General features: G+C 43.3%; 1 protein-coding gene across 1 annotated transcript in view; it reads right to left on the bottom strand.

The window, feature by feature from the left end:
* Positions 1–397: 397 nt before the first annotated feature.
* SPTA1 (spectrin alpha, erythrocytic 1) overlaps positions 398–25,553 on the bottom strand; it is a 67,252-nt gene continuing 42,096 nt past the window's right edge. The window contains 23 exon segments of the mRNA XM_035711151.2: positions 398–638; positions 1,152–1,296; positions 1,943–2,089; positions 2,499–2,552; positions 3,420–3,607; positions 4,931–4,982; positions 5,473–5,490; positions 6,633–6,745; positions 7,581–7,877; positions 10,041–10,189; positions 10,192–10,249; positions 13,022–13,098; positions 13,647–13,809; positions 14,505–14,603; positions 18,549–18,681; positions 19,471–19,592; positions 20,152–20,272; positions 21,760–21,968; positions 23,203–23,307; positions 23,487–23,624; positions 24,119–24,250; positions 24,509–24,671; positions 25,136–25,239. Of these exon segments, the coding sequence (XP_035567044.2) occupies positions 513–638; positions 1,152–1,296; positions 1,943–2,089; positions 2,499–2,552; positions 3,420–3,607; positions 4,931–4,982; positions 5,473–5,490; positions 6,633–6,745; positions 7,581–7,877; positions 10,041–10,189; positions 10,192–10,249; positions 13,022–13,098; positions 13,647–13,809; positions 14,505–14,603; positions 18,549–18,681; positions 19,471–19,592; positions 20,152–20,272; positions 21,760–21,968; positions 23,203–23,307; positions 23,487–23,624; positions 24,119–24,250; positions 24,509–24,671; positions 25,136–25,239 (2,913 nt within the window). The 3' untranslated portion in view covers positions 398–512.

Below are 25,553 nucleotides of genomic sequence, written 5' to 3'. Positions count from 1 at the left end.
TATAAGGATTTGTCTGCATTCCAAAACTCAAGAGAAACTCTTTGTAACTCGTCTTGGACTTTATCCTTCCTGCCATGGTTCTTGTTTGCAGTGTAATTAGCTGCCTGTGTTTAGAGGACAGTACGGTTCTCAGAAATATAGTAACATTTGATTTCACGTTGCCCTATTAAAAAGAAATACTCAAACAAATGAACTTTTTTAAAAAAGGAAATATTTTATTTCAAAATCAAAACAAAACAAAGTAATATAGATGCGGAGAAACTTACAAATAAAAAATTGAGACTTTGGTCCCTGAGTAGGGGGTTGCATACAAAATAAGCCTGTGATGCTTCCTCTCCCCTAGCTCGGTGAATGCCTTATTATCCCCCAAACCTGAGACGTTTCCAAATGCTTTAAACACACACACATACACACCTATCTCCCCCTCCCCATACTTGCCTGTTTTCTTCCTCCCTCAGTACCAGTACTTCCCACCACACCAAGAGTTTCTATGATTCGGGAAAAACTGCTTATCAGTTGCCAAAGAACGAATTGGTGAAACCCACATAGTCGTAGCCAGCGAGGTGGCTTCGGCCTCGTGGGTCCTCGTACTGCTGCATATGGGAGGCACAGAACTGTACTTGTTCTGGGGTTAGGGCCTGAAACAAAAAGGAAAGAGATGAAGATATAGGGATTAAAAATAGCTGGCTCCTTGGGGCTGGCAATAGGCCCCATACCCAGGCCCCAGGAGGCAGAGAGACAGAGAAACAGCAGCCAGCCCTGTTCCTATCATGGACCTTCTCAGGAATCTGTAATGTCTAATGAATAAGACAAGCTCATCTTTTCAACTGAGCCCTTACCTTAGGAGTCTCATCTCATTTTGACTACACACTTTATCCCATTTCCTAAATTTGGGTTATTAAAGAGATAGCCTTAAAAACTGAGTTTCAGGTTTGGAATTGACCCTTATAATCATTAGAGAATGACTGTAATTTTCATGCTGGGACAACATAAACTGAAGTGGTGAGCAAAGCAAGTGGTAACTTGTGCAGGACAATGTCTGAGCCAAAAACAACAGAAAAACTGGGTGGAGGAGGGTAGTTGTTAATGGTAGACTGCCAGGCCCGAGAGAAGCACGCTTGGATTGCCATGGGAGCAGACCGGAATCTGACCTGCTTCATGTCCTCTTTGGTAATATAGGCCTTGCCCTCTGCCAGGGCTTGGAAAGCATTCTCTATTTCATCGCTGGACTTGATGTTCTCTGACTCCTTGTCGATCAGGAACGAGGTGTAGTCCTCCAGTGAAACATAGCCCTTCCTGTGGGAGAAATGGGCTCCCCTCCTTGAGATTGTGGGCTGTGACCTCTATTTTGGCCCCAACGCTTCTCACCCTTGCAGCTAAGTAAACGCTGCCTCCCAAGCCCCAGCCTCCACACCCAAGTGAGCCCTCCGGCTGGACTCTCCACACAGTCTGGGAGTCTTGATCAGCACCCCTTCCCAGGCACTTCAAACTTTTCAAATTGAGTTGAAGACCTCTATTTCTGGTCTTCTCATCCTTGGCATTAGAAAGAATCAGTCCCCAACAGTGAAGGGATCCCTCCAAGACTGTACTCCACCCGTCAAGCAAACAACCCCACCCCCACTGGTCGGCCTCCAAATCATCCAGGACCTTAGGACCTTATACACATGGCAGGATTCTTCTATCGAGGTCCATTTTCAGAATGAGCAGAGATTCAAAAATCAAACAGAAATCAGGAATTGGGCAGATTACTAGAGCCTGTGCCAGAGTTGGAACAGTGCCATGAGCTTCTGAGCTAATCCCATGAGGGCCCAATTCATGTCTGCTGGTCTATCTTCCTGTTCTCAAGATGAGTTAGTTACCTGTTTCATGGATCATTTCAATCTCTGTTCATTTCTCTAGACCCCATTCCCTACTGTGGTCTCATGTTTGGTCCTCTTCCTACCTCCCTGGATCAACAGCATCCAGGAACTTCTCAAACTTGGGCTCAGGTTCATCCTCCTCCACCATAGGCAAGTAATAATTCAGCCCCCTCAGGCAGGACCGGAAGTCTTTGTGGCTCAAGCGGCCTGTCAGATTCTCATCAAAATGTCTGAAGAACAAAAATATTTTGTCAAGTTCAATAGAGAACTAGGTTAGAACAGAGAAGAACAGTTCTTTTTGGATCAGCTGAGACTTAAACATGTCCACAGGTCATCAGAAAACTGAGTTAGGAGTTTGCCTGTGTTTCTGAAGGATTTTTAACCCAGTGAATGGAGCAAAGGCAATAAAATGTTGAGCATTTTGCCAATATATTGCCAATAAAATGAGAGCATGTATTTTCTGAAGTCCAGGCATCTCACAGACATAGTAAAAGTCATGACTTGAAGTTAATTAACACATCTAGATCTTCATTCAAGATCCTACCACACCAACAGTGAGGGGGAAAAATCAGTTATTTGGAGATTCATTCCAAATGGGTTGGAAAACAAGGAGCTGATCAACTATGAGGTTAAACTCACTTATAGGTTGTGCTAAACTCCTTCAGAGCCTCTTCACTCACACCTATGGTGTCTCTGAAAAGAAAAACATGAATTAGCTCATGAAATCAAACAGAAAAATAGCAGAAGACACAGAATTTGGAATGTAGAGGGATGTTAGTGGTTATTACACTACTCAGGTCATCCAGTTCAGGGGTTGGCAAACGATAGCCCATGGGCCAAATGTCGTCTGCCATTGCTTTTGTACAGTTTAATGAGCTACCTCAAAAGAGGAAGTGCTTCATTAAACATAAAAATTGCATGAAATTCAAGTTCCATTGTCCGTAAATAGAATTTTATTGAAACATAGACACATTCATGAATTTGTGGGCTGTCAACAGCCTGTTCTCTCTACGAGAGTGGAGTGAATAGTTACAACAGAGACCACATGACTCAGCACACCTGACACATTAATGATCACTCTTTTTATAGGAAAAGTTTGCCAATCCCTGATCTAGACAATGATGCTGCCATTATTACCTAGACCTAAAGCTATTTTGATTTAATTAATTTATTTAGAAAAAAACCCAAACAAACAAGCAAGTTCTGCTCTTCTGGCTCTACACCTTGAATATTTCTTGCAGTCTAGACATATGAGAGGGTCTTTTACAAAAGGGATTGCTCCCCAGAGAGATCACATAAGATGGTGAAGGGACTCTTAGTTACTGGGTGATGAGTAGCTTCAGGGGGATGGCAGCACGATCTCCTGTTTCAAAATAGACTCCCATATAAAAAGAAATATTCTGTGGGACATGAGAGAGAAAGAGAGTTTTGATTCTGGAGATGATGATATCTCTGAAGCAGCTCTTTCATCTAATACCCCAAACTCTAGCCCCTGGGGCTAAGTTCTGACACCCGATACCACCCACACCCTGCCCAGCCCTGGTCATGGGTCCACAGTACTTGGCTTGGATCTGCTGTTCCAGGTTGTGCTGCATCCGCATCCCCAGCTGGTGGAGTTGGTCCCACTGCTGGGCCAGCCCAATAGTGCTGTACTTGATGTCCAGGACCAGAGCCTCTTCCAAACTGTCTCCCAGATCCTCAATTTTGGTCAGCTGGCGCTTCATGCCCTGGATCTCCTTCTGCTTCCGCTAGAAGAGACAAGAAGGAAAGAAGCAGTCACGCAGGGTACCGGCTCCAAACCAAGGGATGGTAGAGGAGATTAGGAGCTGAGGAGGTTGGGTCTCTCCTAATTGCTCCTTTTAAATTATTCTCGGGACTCGTCCTGTCCTCTGGGTAAAAGGAACTGCTCAGGAAATCCGCTTCTGTATTCGTCGTTTATGTGATGGTGGGAAGTTTAGGTGATGTGACCCCTGCCATTCTGGTCATCTGTAATATATAAACCTAAGAGCTTAATATATATATATATATATATATATATATATATATATATATACCTATAGATAGATATAGATATACATGATCTTATTTATTTGTTCATGAGAGACACAGAGACAGGGACAGAGACACAGGCAGAGGGAGAAGCAGACTCCCTGAGGGGAGCCCAATGTGGGACTCAATCCCAGGACCCCGGGGTCATACTCTGAGCCGAAGGCAGATGCTCAGCCACTGAGCCCCCAGGTGCCCCAAGAGCTAGTAGTTATATGCTGCGGAAGAGGGGAGGAGCATTCCCAGCATGCCTGCGTGGCCCGCTCCCAGGGATCTGTGGCATAGGTTATCTGCTCTGGGGATTGTGGCTGAACTGCTGCCAACTCCCCTGCAGCCACTCAGGCCGACTTCCCCAGGATGCACCTGTTGTCCAGGCACATCCTCTGCCCATCGCCTCCATGCAGGTCATGCTTTCTCAACAGGGAAGTATTTGTCCCGAGTAGGGGAGGAGTGAATGGGTTCCGAGGAGGGGGATGGGTGGAAATACTAAACACCTTACATGGTACAATAGCGTGTGGCCCTCCAGAGATCGGTCCTACCTGACAGCATCTTACTCTTTATTACTGAAGTTCTTTCATTAGGGAGGAGTTGGATTTAATTAATTAAATGTTCTCGAGGTGGGACAATAGAAAATAAGGTTAAAAAACACTGTTCCAGCCCATTGCTACGCTCAGCTCTTGAGAGACCATCTGGATTTAATTATATTATCATGTCAAATGATGATAGCTTCTGCGTCTGTTTTCTTTCTTAGTGTCTTGCAGCGACTCTGCGATGCAGGGAATTAATGAATTCCATTGCAGAGACACGGAAATTAATGTGACTGAGCTAAACTAATGTCCGTGCTGGTGAAGCGGCGGCCAATGGCTAGAATGCAAATTGCTGGCAGGGTTGGGACTAGACTCTTACGTTCTTGACCTCAAGGCCAAGGAGTTTGCCTAAAAGTACTCTTAGGGTTGCCTTTACGCGGTCTTCCTCACACTCTTCGTGATTCTGGCACCATCCTCAGCCAAGCAAACATCACTTACTTTATTTGCTTCCAACTGGGATTCCAGAGTTCCTGTTTCTTTGAGCAAAGACCTAGTTAAGAACGAGAGGGAAATGTTTTTCATAGCATCAGAGGTCAGTATTCCACCCAGACTCACCAATTCTGACATTCTACATTTCTCTACTTGTACGTCTATTACACGGCCTCTCTGAAATGAATTTTCACACCGGATTTTCACGAGACTGAACCCTTCTGCCAATTGGCAGGTTGCTAGGCAGATGAGAAGAGAAGGAAGGTCTGCCCTGGTCCTTCTGTGTCTGGGAGAAGGCTTCTACACCTTCCTCTGGGTTCTTCCTCTCAAACATACCCGCCATCTAATGAGGACATGACTCCCTCTAGTGGGCTGAAGGCAGGCTGATACGGCCTGCGCTCCTCTTTCCACTCTGCACCATCCATTTGGGCACCATCTCAACCTGATGGTGAGGGAGATGATGATGAAAGATGCCTCAGTGCTAAACCTTCCTTATTATTCGTCTTCGAGAACAATATAACAAAACAAACACGATAACGTAAAATACTGACCCGTCCAGAAAATAAGCCCTGGACACGGGAGTCCGGAACAGGAATCAGAAAAGAGAAAAAAAAAAAAAAAAAAGAGAGAGAGAGAGAGAAAGCACAAGTTAACACAAATTCCTTCACTGATCTTCTTTCCTCAGATTTATGAAATATTCTAAATCTAACAGGAACGAGTTTTGCCCCTGCTCCCAGCATCCCTCCCTCCCTGAGAAGCTCTGTCTTAGGATGAGGAGCTCAGGAGTCACGTGATGTACTCGGTGCTGGGCATGCTGCCAGGGGATGGGGGACAAAACCCGGGGCACAGAGGATGAACTGTGCTTCCTCTGCTTTCTGCCGGATGACTTTTAGCTGTGACACAGGATTTCCTCTTGCTCATCACCTGGTTTCTCCTTTTTGAGTTTGTAGAAACAGTATATGTATCACAGATGGTCTAAACCACCGCTTTCACTCTCAAAACTCCGCATTCCTGACCCACCTACTGGATGGGGCCTACCAGCTTTGACAGTTGTTCTAATGTATTACAACTCTCGACATTTCTTCTTTTCCAGGTCATTTGCCCCAGAAGATGCGACAAATGCTATTTTCACGTATAAGACATTCCGCCTTTGGTAAGAGCAACCAGCACGTAGTATCTCAGTGATTCTCACCACAGTTGTATGTCAGGCAGCACCAGAGCTTCATAGCAGGTGCTCTCGGCAGGCTCTGCCTTTGGTCATGCCAATGAAATCCTATGTGACCTTGAGCAAGTCCGTTTGCCCACTGAACTTCCTTCCGCACTCGGAGGCAGAGCTAATCAGACCCGCTCTGTTCACTTTTCAAGGTCGCTCTGGGGGTTAAGGGAGGTAGTGGGTGTGGAAGCACTCTGTAGAGTGTAGACATAAGGGACTGTATCATTTTAGACTTTAAGTACAGTCAAAAGGAAAAAAATGAGAGTGTCTAGGAGAGATTATAGAAGTGTACACAGTGGGCAGTGGCATCGCATTCTTGTTTCTTGATTTTGCAAGGACTGATTTAGAAAAACATCAATTCCCAATGAAATGGACAGACAGGATTTGGTGATTTTGGAACAGCATAACTGCTGCAGGACCCCCTCCCGCTCCCCTCAGATATGGATTTCATCCCTGTGGCGACGCAGGGATCATGGCTTTAGAGGCAGCGCTGCGCACCTGGTCTCCAAGATCCACTGAAGGAAGGCGCTGGCATTCTGCTCAAACTCCTGGCACATCTCAAAGTTCTTGACTTGTCTCTCCTCCTCCTTTTGTAGCTCCTGCTCCCGCTCCTAAAGCCCCACATCACAGACAGTGGCGTGAACATCGAAGACCTGTCTTTGCAGTAAAATAGCTGGTTCCTAGGCTCAGCTGCACACCTGCCCTCCCCTCAATCTAAGTGTCTTCCGGAAGCATGTGCTCCGTGCTCGTGTTTCCTCCTGGCCTCCAAAGGGGAAGGAAGCTCTCTCACGCCCCATGAGTACTTGCAGGTGTCTCTAAGACCAAGCCCAGTGGCAAATACACTAATACTAAAGGCAAATCATACCTCTTCTCATTTTTTTTTTTTCTGGGTGAAAACTTCATTTAAGTGAACATAAAAGTGGCCATAAAGAGAAAAGTAGTAACAAGAGTTGCCATTTAAATTGGCGATATTTTGGTAAAACTTTTCTTTGTTTTTTAATGTTTTCCATAGTTTCTATGATGAATATCTTTATAGACAGATGAAAATAATACACAAGCATATAAAAAAAGGCACTTTGGAGTTATGTATAAAATAAGGAGTGCCTGGGGTGGGGGGCAATCTATAGGCTGTGAACATACATATGAACCTCATGAAATTTCACATCCCATGTTTGGAAACACCTCCTGGAGCCTGTGTTTGCTTCCCCAGTTCACTGCTCACACCCAGAGGCAGGAGAGTGTCTGAACCCTGGGGTGTAGGGCTACACCCGCTGTGAACGTATTTTCAAAATTTTCTTAGACGGTTCCTGTTCACGACTGCCGTCCTGGTGTCGTTATTAATTGTGTCGTTTCTTTCTCAAAAGTCCCCCCCTCCCCCAACTTCTATAATAAATTAGGCAGTCACGCTCACCAGAGTGAAAGAAAGTCTCTGCCATGTGCCTTTACCTTGATGACCTCAGATAGGTGCTTCCAGAACTTCTCTAGCACCTCCATTGTTAACCAGGTGTAAGGGCTGGAGGGCACATTTAAGGCCTTAATCTGCTGGTCTAGCTCCAGCAAATAGTTGAAGTCAGACTGTGCCTCAGCCAAGGAGGCCAGGAAGGCCTCGTGGTCCTTCTGCAGCTGCCGGACCTCGTTCAGGGAGACACAGTGCACAGGCTCCGAGAGGTCCTCCTCGGCGTTCTCACACCAGTGGTTGAAAACGGAAGCCTTGTGTGCAAATTCCATGAACAGCTCCTCAGCCTGCAGAGAAAAAAGTCACCTCCATCTTTCCCGATAAAGCCCCTCCACAAAAGAGAAAACAGGATAAAACAACAATAATAACAAAAAGAAAACCCCTAAAACCACCCAAAAACCATACTCAAATACTTTCAGGGTCAGCTCTCCCAGACAGCAGAACTGAAACCGCCGAGCACATGCACTCAGTGGGCAGGCAGGTGCATGTGAGGCGCCAGCCCGGGCCCTGGCCCCGGTGTGAAATGAGTCAAGTCCTCCGTTATCTACAAATAAGGAGGCTGAAGGACTCCCAGAGTTGTTTTAGGACCAAGAATCCAAGAGAAGCAAGGGCTGTTTTCGGTGATAAGCCTGCACAATTTCTTATCTCGAAGTCTCTGCCCTGATTTTTTGCATGTGGCAAACATGCAACAGCAGGCATTCAATGAATGAAGGCATGAATCACTGACTACACGGATCATTGACGGGTTAGGCCCTGTCTCTCTCATTCTCTGTTTGCTGCTTCTTTCCCTCCTCTGCTCTCCTGCAGACCAGGCCCCTCCGGTGTCTCTTTGTCTCTGAGCTCTTTTCCTGCCTTCCTCCTAAGACATGTTCAGGCCTCAACCTAGTTCCCGACCTCTAATCTGTACCCTTAGCCCTACGTTACCATCTGGAGTTATCCAGATGCTCCAAATGACTGAATTGTCTGGATTTCTGAACAAGAGAAATGGTACAGATTGTTCCAAAGAGTAAGTGAGCAAGAGTAGTTGTAGATTTAAAATGTATCATAGATTTAGGGTCGGCAGCTTGTGTTTCTCAAGAGATTTATCTGAGACAAATGTGAAAATGAGTTTTCATCCCCAAATTTGGAGGTTAAAGAGGAGAAAACTGGCCCCCATGGAAGAGGGATTACAAAGGTATTACACCATTACATCTTACCTTGTACTCACGTCAGCAATCTCTGCTAAAATAGACTAATACAGAGAAAGCTGAACTGGCCCCTACACGGGAAAGACACAAAAGCCTGTAAAGTACTTTACGTTGTTGGATCATCTGAGTATCTTACACAGATTTTACAATCAGGAACTCAAATAACAAACCTCGGGCAGGGGGTGGGGGTGACTGGGTGATGGGCACTGAGGGGGGGCACTTGATGGGATGAGCACTGGGTGTTATGCTATATGTTGGCAAATTGAACTCCAATAAAAAAATAATAAATAAAAATAAAAATAAATCAAATAACAAACTCTTGTTAGTTTGAAAATTAGGACAAATGGAATCAGAATGCCAGGTGTCTTTCTATATTGAATGCATATATATATGTGTGTAAAGTTGCCCATAAATCGATTTAATTTTTCACTTAAGACTTATTTGTGTAAGTACCAAGCCCTTCAGTAGAGTAATTAGCTAAGGGTCCAGACTGACTAATTTTTATCTGTGTGTTTGTTTCCTAGTTCCCCTAACTGCCTACCTTTACTTGCTGCCCGGTGCCACATTTCTTACAGTCTAGGAATGCTCAGTAATTTCACTGAGCATCCTGACTTCCTTCTATTAGTGATATTTTTTTATGATCAACATCCAATACCTTTAGCAGCCACGACTAAAAAGAACATTTTCATCACTTAAGCCTATATAGAGCTTAGTGGTTTGCATTGCATTTTCAGATCCATTATCTCTCTTAGTCGTCATAACGCAGAAGCCAGTGGTAATGCGATCCTATTTCATTAATGGAGGAATCAAGGTTCAGAGATGTGAAGTGACAGGTACAAGGTCTCCCAGCTAGGAAAGGTGAACACAAGATGAGAATTCAAATTCTATTTGTCAAGTGCTCCTTTTATTTGGGTTAGAGAAAAGTGTAAGGAAAGCCTTGCCTCCTGCCTGCCAGCTTAGTTTTTCCATATGCTAGGGGGACCATTTTTGTCCTTCTATGATGTGTCTGACTTTCATCTCAAGTCAGCTGGGTAACTGACAAATTCGCTAAAAAAAAACCCTTCTTATCAGTCTAAAAACACCCTGATTACTTCTTGTTCAATAAGAATCCCTTCCTGATCTTTTTCATGCACTCACTCAAATGTCTACAGACGATCCAAACAGTAGTTCCAGTACTATTTCTGGATTCCATGACTAATATACAGATAATTGAAGCCTGATCATGACTTTTTCGAAATTGTATTTTTTATTTTATTTTTTTACCTTCTGTAGGGGCAGCTGCTTCTCTAGCAAGTTCTGTCTGTGGGCTGCAGAGGCCTCCAGCAGCTGTTCCCAGCGCCTCAGCAGAGCATCATGGCGCTCCTCAATGGCTTTGGTCTGGCTGTGCTGAGCAGCCACCAGTTGGTCTTTAGGTCAGTTATCTTTGACAGTCTGTCTTGCTGGAAGCTCTGCAGACTGGCATCCAGTGTGTCCTGGGAAAGACCCAAAGAGAGGCTGTGAACAGAGAAACAAGGTAGATTCCCAGGGGCCATTCACACCTGGGTTCCACCAGATTTTTATTATGAACAAGGTAAGGTCTAGGAAAGAATCAGAGTGAGGACCAAGCAAAAGGAAACATAACTTAGAGATTTAAGTGAACATTTGTGGTTGGAATTATGGCTAAGTTCTGGTAGATGCATGTTTTGGAATCAGAGCATAGGTTAGGTATAAAATTAATACTAAGGGAATATTGGAGAACGATATGATCTCCTTTTTTTGAGTCAAAACTAAATGCTTCCTACAGCTCACATCCTAAGACTCCTGTACATACCCTGTTAGATTTTGTGTTCTGATTAGAAGCAGTACACTACTAGAGATCTTGAAAGTACACACGTTGACAACAGACCTCTTACAGGGGCCAGTTGCACAGTCATTTGCGTGTGTGTGGTGTCGATATCAAAATCACAAAATTCTGGGTACTACACTTCCAGCTTTAACAGGGTGGCTTGTATTTAACCAGTTCTTCCTATGAGAACAACTTTAATTGCTGGATAAAGGTACAAAACATCAGCTGTTTGAAAGAGATCAGAATGCAACTCGGGAAACTATACCTCAAGGAATCAAAACTCTAGAGAGATGAAGTAGTAGTAAATTCAGAGTAATATTTTCTGGATATTACTTCCCTAGGACGTGTGGACCACACAGACCAAGCAACTGAGGGAAAGGCAGCTGCTCAGAGCTCTTGATGATCTCATGAAACTAAAGAGACAGTTTCTGGGGAACCAGGCAGCCAGGACTTGAGCAGCTATGGAATAAGCACCGCAGAAAAGCTGGTTCAACCTTCTGCCTGTTTTCCTTCATGGCATCTACAGCTCCCTAAACTATAAAGGACAGGAGTCCCAGAAGCCAAGCAGAAAAACAGTAATGAGGAGTCAAATATGCTAAGCAGCCTCCTCAATAGTCTTACAGTGCTGAGTTGAGGACACAAAGAGGACTAGCCTCAGTGAAAGGGATTCAGTTGGACCCATAAAAGGCCCCAGTAGTAAGAGCTAATTGAAAAAGGCAAGTCAAAAAAAAAATTATGCCTTGAATTATTTCAGTCCCTGGCCAAACAGTAGGGGTTGGATGAGGGATGGAAGTGTTAAATTATAACTCAATCAAAATTCATGAGTTACGCTACTTTAAATGTAAATGGACTCACTATTCCAGTAAAATGATCAAATTTGATAACTACACAACACTCAACTCTGTGAGATTTTAGGAGACACATCTAAAATATAAAGACACTCCACACGTCCATGTTCACTGCAACATCATTCACATTAGCCTAGACATGGAAACAACCTGAGTGTCTATCAACAAATGGCCAGATGACAAAAATGTGATGTGCGTGTGTATGTGTGTGTGTAAAATGGAACATTATTCAACCATGAGATGGGAGGAAATCCTGCCATTTGTGACAATTTGCATGAAATTTGAGAGCCTACATTAAATGAAGTAAGTCAGACAGAGAAAGACAAATGCTATTTGATATCACTCGCAAGTGGAATCTAGAAGAGCCAAACTTAGAGAAACAGAGGAGACGGGTGGTTGCCAAGGGCTGGAGGGTGGGGGAAATGAGATATTGGTCAAAGGATAGAAACTTCCGACTAAAAGAATGGCTAGTTCTGAGAATCTAATATACAGCTAATAGAACAGTAAGTATTATATACTTGAAACTTGTTAAGAGAATAGATTTGAAATGTTCTCACCACAAAAAAGAAGTAGTGATTACGTGATGGAATGGAGGTGTCAGCTAGTGCTACAATGGTAATCATTTTGCAGCATATAAGTGTATCAAATCAGCAACAAAGAAATAAAATATAAAGACATAAATGTAAAAAAAGAAAAAAAACAACAACCAAAGGATGGAAATAGATATACACTTCAAACACAAAACAAAACAAAAAGCCTAGTTCTCTAGTACATGAAAAAGAAAACTTTAAACCAAGGATTATTATTAGAAAAAAAATTTCATGATTAAAAGTATCAATTCATCAAGGTAATTTATAATTGTAAATGTCAACACAACTTTAAACCTAGCTTCAAAATATATAAAAATAACAAAGTATTTAAATAACATGATTAACAACCAATATCTGGCAGGTAATATAAACCACTGTAAAATACACATCCTTTTCAACTGTACATAGACTATTTACCAAAACGGCCCATTTGGTGGATGTAAATCAAGCTTCTAGAATAATATAGAATGTGTTTTTAAAACAAAGTGGAATTAAACTAGCTATAAATGCCAAAAAAGATAATAAGAAAATTCCCAAACATTTAGAAATTTAGCAAAATACACTATGGAATAACCAGTGGGTTAAACCAGAAATTAGAAATAACAGAAACATTTTAACTGAGTGATAATAGCAGAAGTCACATATGAAATTATGAGGTGCAGGTAAAGCTCTGCTTAGAGGGAAATTTATATCCTTACATGAAGATGCTAGAAAAGCAGAATGGCCAAATATTTGGCGATCTAAAGAACCACCTCAAGAAATGTTTTAAAAAGATAAGTTAACCCCAGAGAGAGTAAAAAAAAATGATAAAGATATAAAAAGATATTAATGGAATATAATATAAAGATATAATAAAGAAAAATTTTTAAAAAATGAAAGTGATACATCAGAGCCTACAGATAATAACCACAGAATCGGGGAATGGGATAATCCTAGTGTTCAGCTTCCATGAATGTGGGCCAGGAGCTGCCCTATTCTCACCTGCTTTGCCAGGAGGGTGAGGGAGGCGGCGAGGTCTGTACTATTGCCGTTGGTCTTCAGGCTTGCTTCCTTCTCAGCTAGAGAGCAAAGGGGATTGATTAGAGGGGAAGGTAGTTGCTCTTGAGTTGGCCTTGCTGAGGAGAAAAGAAATATTTACTCTAAGTCCTACGAGAGTGTCCTGACTCTGGGAATGGATCATTGATTGGGATATGGGAGCAGCGGGGATGGATGGATGGTTTCTCTGGACTTTGCAGCATAGCAGTGACGGGAACAGAGCTAGGGCCAAGGGAACCGCTGCGTGTTTTGAAAACCAAAGGGAAAGTGCAGATTAGACATAAATTGTGAGTGATCAAACACACTGTATTTTAGAATGTTTTGCATGGCTCATGAAATCACCAATTCCTCAAAAATGTGTTTTCTGGAATTCTGGTCCTCAGTCACCCATCAGCAAGCTTTCTGGGGCAGGTGTGCACATGAGAGTGTAATTGTGTCCAGAAAAGGTAGGAGTGGGTGAGGACGGAGTATCTCTCTTCCCATGGGAAGTGAGAAAAGCCCAGAGCCTTTCTATCCATGGAATTTACCAGCATTTCTGACATCCAAGGACCCTGTTCCTCACACGTCATACCTATCCAGGCCTCCACCACGTCAGCCTTCCAGTTAAACTGCTGAAAGGCGTAATCATCTTCCAGTTGCAACTTCCAAGCACCTATTGCCCTGGACAGAGAAGGGATCTTTTCTTTCAGAGACTCTATCTTGGCAGAAATCTTCTCCTTCTGCTGACTTTTCTCCTGCGACATCAAGGTGGAGGGGAGAGGAAGGACAGATACGTGGGTGGATGTCTAGGGCTAGAAGCTGGAATTCTTTAGCATGATAAAAAGGTGCCATGTCTCTCATTCCAAATACATAGCTACTGTCCTCTGGGTCTAGTGCACTTACCATATTTTTCCTCCATGCCCAGGATGGTTATTTCCACTCTAGCATTTGGGAGATCTACTTGTGTTTGTCCACATTATTGTGGCCTTTTTAGTTGGAGTCCCCTCTGTCCAAGGTTCTTGGTATAGCACTTAGACCAGTGAGGGTTTGTAAAAACAAGCATTTAAATAAAAAAATGATTCTCAAGTCACAAAGAAGTTTCAATCTGGTCCTCTCCCTACAGGCATATGAAGAAACTTCTTCACATTTTTTCAACACTCTACAACCAAAGCATGTCATAAGACCTTTATAAATGCCATGTCCTGCATACAATGAGTAGGAGGGTCAAGAAAGGATTGAAGGACATCTGAGAGGTATCCCTACAAGAACTTGAAAAAAATAATTTACAAAAAGCAGCGACTGAATAGGTAATTACTTGCTCAGAGCAAAAGCAAGGCAGCTTAGGCAGAAATTATTAAAATTCAGCGTGATTTAGCACTGCTCATGATTCTGTATTTGGACCAATCCCTTTTGGAAAATGAGCTTGGCCTGGAATCCCCGAGTTGCTCACCTCATTCAAGATGTCTTCTCCTTGAGCACATATACCTTGCACTCGGGTCTCATGGACAGCAAAGTCATTTTCCAACGCTTCATGCTTCTTTAGCAAGCTCTGTATGAATGAGTCAGTGAGAATCAACACATCCAAGCCTGGACAATCTATCCCATCCGCATTCTGACTCCCATTGACACTACTACCCACAGAGATGATTCAGCTACGCTGCTGGAGTAGAGGCGTGTCCACCTCCTGCATAATGCCACTCAATGCTTCTCCCAAGGCTCTTTACTCGCCAAAAAGGGCAATCTTACCAGAAAAGAAGGAGGCAAAGGAGTACAGCTCTGTGAACTTAGGCGTTTTTGGACTTCGGAATGAGAGTGTTTGGTCAAGGTAATATATAAGGATTCCTCTATTTCGAAATTTATATAATTCCATCAAACATTATGCCCAATGGAAAGATAATAAGTATTATCTTACACTGAGAATTGAGTTAGGGGCACCTGGGTGGCTCAGTCGGTTAAGTGTCTGCCTCCCAGAGTTCTGGAGTCCTGTTCCCTGCTCAGCAGGGAGTCTGCTTCTCCCTCTGTCCCTGCCCTCCTGCTCATGTTCTTTCTCTCTCTCTTGCTTTCTCTCAAATAAATAAAATATTAAGAACAAAACAAACAAACAAACCAAAAGAACTGACCCAAAGGCAGCTGAAGAGAACATTGAGCTGTCTTGAATCTCACTCTCAACTTTCTCTGTGTCTACCTGCTGCTGGAAGGATGGAGAATGGAGTCAGGACGAAGTCCGGGAGTTTTGTGTCTCCTCCTTCTCTGTATTCTCCTGAGTGTTATCCAGCCAGCCAGCTCTGCCTGTCACCCCCCATCCTCAAGAAAGCCTGGGCTTTCTCTGCTGCCTTTGCCTCACCTTGTCACAAAGGCACCCCATCCACTTTTCCTTCTACATCACATACTAACCAGGCCAAAGGAAGAAAGAGGTTTTGTGTGACTACCAGACTTTTAACCACCACATTTTGAAAATAAAAGAATTTCTGATACTTGGTTTCCATACATGGTTTCTTGGGCATTAAAATAAGATGGTTGTTTCTTTAAATACAAGGTGAGCTACATGATCTGGTATGACTGTGTCATATTTCATCATTTTTTAAAGATTTTGTTTATTTATTCATGAGAGACACACAGAGAGAGGCAAAGACACAGGCAGAGGGAGAAGCAGGCTCCATGCAGGAAGTCGATCCCATGACCTGAGCCAAAGGCAGAAGCTCAACCACTGAGCCACTCAGGTGCCCTGTTATATTTTATCCTGATGCAGAAACTGTACATGGAGACTGGAACATGATCCACTATATAAAATAGACTGACTCAGCCATCTTTTCACATACTCATAATGCATGAAATAAAGTCTTTTCAACACTGTCACCTTCTGTTTCCAATCTCTTTTCTATGCTTCTCTTTGGACACCTCAGAAGCTCAGGTACCACACATCAAACACAAGTTTCCTCTAAGTAAAATCCAGATGTTTCTCTTTAAAATACATTCTTAACTAGCCTCCTTAATGTTGTGTTAAAAGTTGATAAGGAAAAAAAAAGTTGATAAGGCCAAAAGATTAAAACATGGTTTAAATATATTTATAATGCATCTCATAACTGCAAGAAGTTGATCAGAAACATCTTCTCTTCTTCTTACATGTTAAACGAAGGGAGACGATGAGATCATGGGAAGGAAATTGAAATTCAACAATAGGTAAACAACTCTCTTTTCTTATATTAGCCAATCTTTATGGGCCCAGGAAACCAAAAACTCAGAAGGTCAATTTTTTCTTCATGAAAGATGACATAGAAGGGCTATGTGGATAAATATCTTAAGGTAATAGTGAGGAGTATTAACAATAAAACTCATTAAATCTTTTCCTAGAATTTTTATGTTAGTGCAAAAACTCATTAAGATGACCCTTTGAATGTGATGGCTTAACTACACCTATTGAAAGATCAAGATTAGCAGAATGGGCTTAAAAATCTGACCAACTGTATGTTGTCTACAAAAATCACACATCAGATGTAGTAGTGTGGGCAGGTATGAAAGTGGCACATTCACACCTGTAAAAAGATGAGCCATGCCCTGGCTCTCATCTAAGACAACAGTGAGCTCTAAACAGATTGTGGACTTAAAATTAAAATGTAACTCTCTAAACTTTTGGAAGAAGACATAAGAGAAGATCTTCATGATCTAGGGCTAGGCAAAAAGTTTTAAAATTTGACGCAAAGCACAGAAGGTCAACAGTTAAAGCAAACAAACATTCCAATCAGAAAATGGGCAAAAGAGGCAAAGAGACATTTCAATGGAGAAAAGAGATAAGCAGCAAAAAATCACATAAAAAATTAGCCATCAGGGAAATACAGATTGAAACCACAATGAGATATCCTGCACTCGTCTCAGATGGCCTAAAATAAAGACGATGACGGCACTAGATCCTGGCAAGGAAGGGGAGAAAGTTGGGATCACTCATACCCAGCTGGTGAGTGTGTAGAATGGTACAACCACTCTAGAAACAGCTTTGTGCTTTTACATTTTTATGTATTTATTAATTTATTTTAGAAAACAAAATATGCAGTTATCCTATGTCCCAGCAATTGGACTCCTGGACATTTATTTCTGAGAAATGAAGACTCAGGTTTACATGGAAGCTTCTGCATGAATACTGAATGCAACTTTACTCATAACAGCTAGAATGGGGAGACAAATCCAGATAGCCTTCAACATCCAAGTGATTAAATGGGTACATCCATACCATGAAATACTACCCAGCATGAGTGGACTATTGTTGCACACAACCTGAATGAATCGCCGGACAACTACGCTGAATGAGAAGCTGATCCCCAAAAGTGACATACTCTATGAGTTCATTTTTACAATATGCTTGAAATGTCAAAAATTATTGACAAAGGATTGGTGGTTACCCGGGAATAAGGAAGGGGGTGGAGACAGGAGGGAAGAGGGTGACAGTGATGTCCTGCATCCTGACCGCATAGGGGCCAGTGTCCTGGCAGGTGTCACCTCTGAACGAACCTGGGTAGATGGTACCTGGGGCCTCCCTATAATTCTATATTCTATAGAATTCTATATTCTATAATCTATAGATTATAGATCTATTCTATATTCTATAATCCTCCCTAAGAATTCTATATTCTTACAACCGCATGTGTATCCACAATTCTCAAGACAAAAGATTTCATTTATAAAAGAGAAGCCTTTGGGAGTGTTTGATATGAAAACTTAAACTACTTAAATGTGTGGCATGTGTGCACATGTCCCAAATGACTTTTCAAAGGAAAGGGGTTGGCGGTGCGAATTTTATGCTATGCAGGTTTTAAGCTTTCTCTTGCCAGTGTGAGGCTTTCCTTATGTCATCACATAAGAGCAAATTAAACTCCACAGAGAATTCTTGGTAAATCCCTAAGTTTTAAGGCTATTAGGTACAGATCTCAAGGTCCCAAGAACATTATTTTCTTAAGATCACTCAAAAGCTCTAGAACTCCATATTAACTCAAGGCCACACAGATTCATTTCTTTTTTGGGAAATTCTATACCATATTTACAAATATGTCTCTAAATTGTGAAAGTAGTCTACCTGCCAGGTAGCCCTTCTAAAATTATGTTTTCTAAAAATAAAAAATAAAAAAAATAAAATTATATTTTCTAGAAACTGCAACCAATGCCCAGGCATAAGAATCTTTCCAAGTCAGTGTAACGTTAGTATCTGAGGGAATTTTTAGGAAACCTCACCCTGTGAGGGAAGGTCTGTCACTATGATGACAAAAATCCCAGACAGATCCCAAATCATGGGATTGAGCTTGAGTCCTGCCTTCACACCTGATATATTCCAGGATTGTATCTTTGGGTCTTGATTTTTCATATTTAAAACTGACAGAAGTATCCATATTTGCATCATCTTTTTCTCCCACCAGGGGAAAGATTCTTTTCGTAGAGGAAAACGTCGACTACTTAAGAAAAGATTCAAATCAAAGGGAAGATATTAGTCATTCGACTTGTCGCTCACCTGAGTAGTGGCCAGTGTGTCTCCAGAAGCCCCTCCGGCGACCATAGCTTCCTTTTCACTGATCCAAGCCTCCTCCTCTTCGGCATTCTGCATGAATTCCAGGTACTCTAAGGATTCCTCTAGCTGACGCCCTCTGTAACAGGGTGGTGAGCCCAGGGAGGACGAGAAGAAACCAGTACTCAGGGGAGCACAGAGAGCAGCACAGCCACCGCTGCACTGGGCCACAGAACTATCGAATCTGGGGTCCTGTGAACCAGTGGAGGCCCTGGCCCCGGACAGTCAGTTTTGTGGCATCATCTGCTCTCTGGGAATCTTTGCTGAGGGAGGGGAGCCTTGTCCAAACATGGGGGCCCAAACATCAGAGCTGGAGAAGAGCATCAGTGAAGTAGTATCTCTTTCTACTCTAAGCACCACCACTCCTCTTATCCAATGAAGGCACCACGTGATGCTAGAAGTTTCCTTGTTTTCCCCAGGAAGACATACCTATCACAGGCAGAAATTATTCTGTTTGGATATATGGCTATAGGGTTCTCATTGGCTGTATGGTATCAGGAAGAAAATATACCTCTTTGTTCTTTTACTCCTAGGAGCTGCACACAGCACTAAGCCTGGGGCGGGGGGGGGGGGTCATACACAGTAAAAGAGACCCAAGGGGCAGGCCCTGGTGTGAAGGATTGGCATATGAGGCCAACAATGATAAATGACAATTCCAAGTAAGCATGGGAGCAGACGTGTGTTCAGGCCGCAGAGGAGACAACCTCCCCGTGTCCTCCTGGGGTAAGTAGGGCAAGCTGCATGGAAGATTGCCATCTGAGCAGGGACTTTGATGATAAAGAGAGATGGGGAGTGGAGGGGAGCAGCCAATGCTAAGCCCAACACCAGCAACCCAGGAAGACAGCGGGACCTCTTATTGCCAACTCACCGCGTGGTAGCCAACTCTTTGAGCTTCTCCCAGTGTTGGAAAAATTGAGCCAGCCGCTCCTGGATCTCCTCTTGCCCCACAGCAGCCTTGTCTTGCAGCCTCTGTGCCGCATCCAGCACATTCTGAAGAACACACACCCCCATGGCACATTGCCCCACAAACTCTCCTCATTGACTCATAGCTCCCTGGCCAGGTATCCAGCCCTTCCCACACTCCATGTCATTTATAAACTTCATGGTACTTGGGGGTGTCTTGAAAATCATGGGAGAATGAAGATGCCTGCAATGAGGCCCACCACGCTAAAGGTCGCCTCGTGCAACTTCAGTGCTTGCACTAGGCTGCACTCCACGATCATGGATTATTCATGGTGACACTGCTGCTGAGCCAGACCCAGAGAGGTCTTCTTCCCCTGTGGCTCAGCTCAAGAACAGCTCTTCCAGATATCCCAGCCCACGTCCTAGTCAGCAGCCACAGTGACTGGGGTGTTGAAAGTGCCCTTTACAAGGAAAAGCACAGATCCCTGTGCAGAGTCCTTCTACTCATGGACAACGTGAGAGGAGGGAAGAATGCCTGTGAGCTCTGTGCCTAGCTCCCGGGACCCTGCGTGCCACCTCCACGTTGTGTACCATCACCCCACTTCCCATAGTACAGGGAATGTTGTTAAAATACAACTCCTCCTACCTGGATGGTGGGTTCGTGGGCCACCAGCTCCCCGTCGAGGCGCTTGTGCTTCTTCAGCAAGTTCTGAACCCCCTGAAGGTCCCTCCCGTAGTCCTGGGAGCTCACTTTTAACAATTTTTCCCTGGGACCAAGGAAGGAAATGGAAAACATAGTTTAGACACGTGAGACTATCCTAAAGCAAGAGTGTTCTAAGAGTGGGTGTGTGGCTGGGGGTGGGGAGGTGGTAAATTCTGGAACACTTGGGTGTCAGTAACCACAAAGATAATTAGTACCCAAGGCTTTCTGCAAATCTTCTGACAATATAAATGAAAATAACATATGGGTTCCCACTATACCATGGCTGTCCCAGCCTTCCCGTTCGTTCCCTTGCCTGTCTATCTGTTCATCTTTTCTTCTTTGCTCAAAACGACACACTAATGTTTCTCTTTCAAAAAAAAAAAGTAAAAACTGTATGCTCACAAATGAATGACCCTATGTACATATATGACCTTCATGGCCTTTATTACTTTTGCCTATTAATATCAATAACGAATTTGGGTAGAATGGGTATAGATAGCTGATACTGTAGGTATCATGGCAGTTGGATTAGTTCCAAGTGTAAAATATTTGAACAGCACCACAAAGGACAGTAAAAGACTACAGACAGGAATATATTATCTCATTGTTTCTAGAAGTTCCTACAGTGTCTTACATGCTGCCCTATGTATGTATCAGGCTTCCCCCTAATTCATTGGTTACCAGCAAGAATCATCAGATTTGTAGAAGAGGAATGTGATGAGGCAGGTTAAATGGGAATTTGATTTACTAAGATTTTCCCAATAGTACTTTTACAACAAAAGTAGAATTAGTAATGAAACCATGGCAGGTACTGGGTAATATTGTCTTGTGTCCAGTTCGGTGATACCTACTATACACAGGATACACAAGGCATAACGTGGATGCAACTAGAGGGTATTAAGCAAAGCAAAACATGTCAGATAGAAAAAGGCAAATACCATATGATTTCATTCATGTGTAGAATTTAAGAAACAAAACAGGTCATCATAATGGAAGAGGAAAAGAAAGATAGAAAAAGCAGGAAGCAAACCATAAGAGAACAAACTGAGGGTTTATGGAGGGAGGTGGATGTGGGATGGGCTAGGTGGGTGATGAGGGTTAAAGAGGGCACCTGTTGTGACGAGCACTCGGTATTATCCTGAAACCAATATTACGCTGTATGTCAACTAACTAGAATCTAAATAAAAAAAAAAAATGACAAAGATCTCATCAGTTGAGTCAGTTGTGAAGGCCCAGCTGTCTCATTCAGATATTACACATTCTATGAACCATCTAGAACAAGTGCACGTGGCTTAATTTTGTTCCCCGAGTGTATGTGAATTGTTCCCCACTTCTCCAAGCCTGTCTCCTTGTGCCTGCATACAATGAAGTAATCTGAGAAAAAAAATAAAACCAATGTTAACTTGAGGCTAAGGCAAACATGGTTAAGAAGTAATACCAGCTGTAAGAAGCAATTAGATATTTCACTTCAGTACCAAATAGGAAGGAACACGTTTGGCAGATGGTCTCTGCTCTTCGGTTACTTAAGCAGCCTGCGTTGGCGGTACATACTCTATCCACGACTCCTCATCATCTAAGTCCTGGAAGAACTGGAACAAGTCATAGGCCTCCTTCAGTTTCTCGTGGTGTGCCGCTGCCAAGTTCTGGACGTTCAGGAAACGCTCGTTGACATTATCCCTTTCCTCCACAATCTGGTCAACATTGAAAGTCCCGCTGGAGAGCAGGTCAGTGGCCAACTCATTCAGGTCGTTGAGTGCATCCTAAAAAGCCCAGGTGTATTCAGTGAACAGAATGGTACAGGTATGAGGTAGACCCTGGGGGAAGCCCGGGTGGCTCAGTGGTTTAGCGCCTGCCTTCAGCCCAGGGCGTGATCCTGGAGACCCAGGATCGAGTCCCACGTCGGGCCCCCTGCTTGGAGCCTGCTTCTCCCTCTGCCTGTGTCTCTGCCTCTCTCTCTTTCTGTGTCTCTCATGAATAAATAAATAAAATCTTAAAAAAGAAAGTAGACTTTGGACTTTAACCACTAGTGCAGATTCAAAGACTGGGTTTAATAGGTTATTTTTGAAGATAGTCAATTTGATAGATATGCTCTTTTAACTCGGCTCCGATAAGGGCCAGATCAGAGGGCAGTATGAGGGATGTGACTGTGATGCTCAACCTGTCCGTTCGCCTTCTGGTATTCCCTCCCGTCCCCAACTGGAAAATGAGTGTGAATAAGTGTGTGTCTCCAACCAGGACTGTCTTCCTCATTGTACTGAATTTGATGCAGATTAGCTGGTAGAAGCTTTCAACAAAAGCTTCTCTATCCTACCATCCCGAGGCTGGCCACGTCCAGGACACACCCAGCCCCTTCTGTCTGTTTTCACACTCACGCTGCCCTTCTAGTGATGTCGGGGGGAATGTCATCAAGTCCTAAAGCTCTGAACTTAGAAAGACTTTGACTTCTTGTCCTTTCTGTGCATATCTCTGCCACCAAATAAAACTGGTAATATAAAATTCTCCAGGATGAAATTAATACCTGCCAATGTGTTTATCATTGCTCCCAAGATGCATTTCTGCTTGATATTGGAATGCAACTGAAATTCTCCACAGAATTTCCAGAGTGTATACATAATTCAACTTCACTGCACATGACATCCCCCTCTGATAGTTTTGCTCTCTATAATTATGTAAAATAAACTTCCATTTTCTTTCAAAGGCCAGATCAAATATGAGCTTTGGTAGATAGTGAATTTATGCGCATCCATCATTAAAAGGTAGACAAGATAGCTTTAGGATCCTCTTCCTTTGAATCTGCAGCTTCATGATAATTGCTAAGCAGTGACCATTGCAGCAGCTCAGCAGCCTATGGATTTGACCTGGTTATAATGACCACTGGCTGAGAACACAGCCGGTTTGGCAAGACAGTGTTCTCAAATGGCCTCCTAAGATGAGAGAAGAGGGTCAGAAGCATTTCCATTCTGCCCAGAGCAATGAGATTCTAACACTGCTTACCTCTCGGGCCAGCATTTCTGTTTCCAAAAGCTGATGTTTCTTGAGCAAGTTTCCTGCTGAAGCCAAGTCCCTGGCCTGATCTTTCATGGCCAGCAGTGTCTCTGCCTGGGAATAAAGGAATATGCAGTGAAGATGCCAGATGAAAACTGTTTTTAAGGAGAACATTAGCAACCATGTCCCCCAACATTTCCCAATAAAGTTAAGAAAATTGTTCATGCATAAAGCCATTTAACGGGCAAGTATTTATTAAATTCCCATGTCCCCACCATTCTGGGTATGATTACCTCTGAGAGCCAGAACTTGAAGTCCTGGATGCCTGTGTTGAACCTCTGTTGGCGACTTGCCTCATTGAGCTTCTGTCCTTTGTCAATTGTTTTCTCAAGCAAGTGGTTCCAGTGTCCTTCCAGCTCTTCCAGTTGAGTCTAACCCAAAGAAACTCGGGGATCACTATGGTCTTTAGGATCCTGAGTCCTATGACAACTTGAAAAGACACTGTAGGGGGCTGGGAGTTCATAACTAGCCAAAATCCACCAGCACTTGAATGCTGTACTTTTTAAACCAGTTATGCTTAATCTGGGAAAACAACAGGAGGTGTTGGAAGAAAGTTTGAGGAAAGGGCCCTGGCTGCTTACAGATGCTAAATGCCCAAAGTCTTGGCAGCAGGGATAGAACATGTCCAACAAGCAAGACGACACTTAGGATTTAGGTCTAAAGCTTTCTCAGAATCCTAGATACTGAGTTTGACGTAAATGATAAGGTCTGAGCATCGCGGTTTCCCACCTTCTTTGTGGACGGTCAGAGGGAAGACTGTTAACCACAGAACACACTCCGCATCCCCACCCGTGGAAACGCTGAAGGAGGAAGAGGCTTCTCCGAAGGTGCATTTAGCCCAAACCACCCTGAGCAGAATCCCTACCTTCATGGTTTCTTCATTGCCCTCACATGCATCCCGCTCAATCAGAGAGTTCCCCAAATCGAGGACTTCCTTCACCTCCTCGGCTCGGCCTTGGACCTCATTTTCAAAGGTCTGGTGCTTCAGGTATTTTCTCTGAAGGGAAAGCAGAAGCCAAATTACCCTGTAATCTAAGGAAGCAAGTTAGATAAACTCTGTTTCTAAGAAAGAGTCAATGTTCTGTTATAACTAATGGTGCCTTCTGAAAGACCCGCCCCTTCACATTAGACTTGGAAGCTCCCGAGGGCAGGGCAGTGGTCTCAACAGTGAGGAAGCGTTCTGTGTAGGGAGCTGACCCTTCACCCCACAATCTGGGTTTGTCAGAGTTTTCCAAAATTCCTATTTTGAACTTGCCTGAATGTTGGTGGGATCTTTGTAGGATTCATCGCAGGCTATGGGCAGCATCTCGCTGATCCATTCCTCCAGGTCCTCAAGGTCATGGTAGAACTTTTTGAGGTCAGTATAGTTGCCGAGTTTTGTTCTCTCAGCAACCAGCAGTTCTTTAAGAGCATTCCATCTGGGGGAGGAGGCTGGATCACTCTCTGCCCTTGACCCTCCCACCAAGCTTTGATGCCATATCTGCAATCTTCCCGTTTGCCAACCTGTCCTTTCTCCTCTCATTATTTATAAATTTTTATACTATATGTAACATAGCTATATATTATTTAGTTGTATATTATAATATTACATTTTATATACATGCATATATTACATATAATAGTGCATATTATATTGATAGATCTAGTTGTTGTATAGTCTCATTATTTTCAAATATACAGTGGCTAAGTCAGTAATTTTTAAGTTATTTTCCATGCCTTTCATTCTGTTGAGCCTGGATCAGAAATGTTCGCAAGTCACAAGATAGTTTTAGGCATTTAGAAATGAAAAGAACTCAGAGTGTGACCCCTATCCTCCATGCTAGCAAAGAGATTGCTCTGCTATGTCTTCCTTAGCTCACAAAAACACTTGCTCAGGCCTGACCTGTCCAGCACCCGTTGGAAGCGAGCAGCAATCTCGTCCTTGGCATAGTGGTCATCAGCTACGAGCCGCTCTGTCTCATGTTCTAGCTCAGTGATCTTATTTTCCTAGATAGAGGAAAAGAAAAAAATCCAGATCCCTGGGGATTAGGCTTTCAGTGCAATCCCAGACTCCCTCTGAGAAAAGAACAGAGATACCCCTTGTGGCTTCACAAGGGGGAACAAAACCAGGGCCAAAAGGTAAATGCCATGAAAATGGCTTTTAACTCAACAGGAAGAGAAATAGTAATAATGACAATAAGATGGTTCTGAGTTCCTGGGGTACTGAGCTCCTGGTAGGGACTCCTGTTGTACTGACTCCTATGGTACTGAGCTCCCTAAAGAACAGACTCCTCCCATGACCGTGGCAGAGGGTGACTCCT

Source organism: Canis lupus, chromosome 38 (assembly GCF_003254725.2).
Source record: "Canis lupus dingo isolate Sandy chromosome 38, ASM325472v2, whole genome shotgun sequence".
Taxonomy (NCBI): domain Eukaryota; kingdom Metazoa; phylum Chordata; class Mammalia; order Carnivora; family Canidae; genus Canis; species Canis lupus.
Note: the sequence above shows the minus strand (reverse complement) of the source record. Positions and strands in the feature narration are given on the sequence as shown.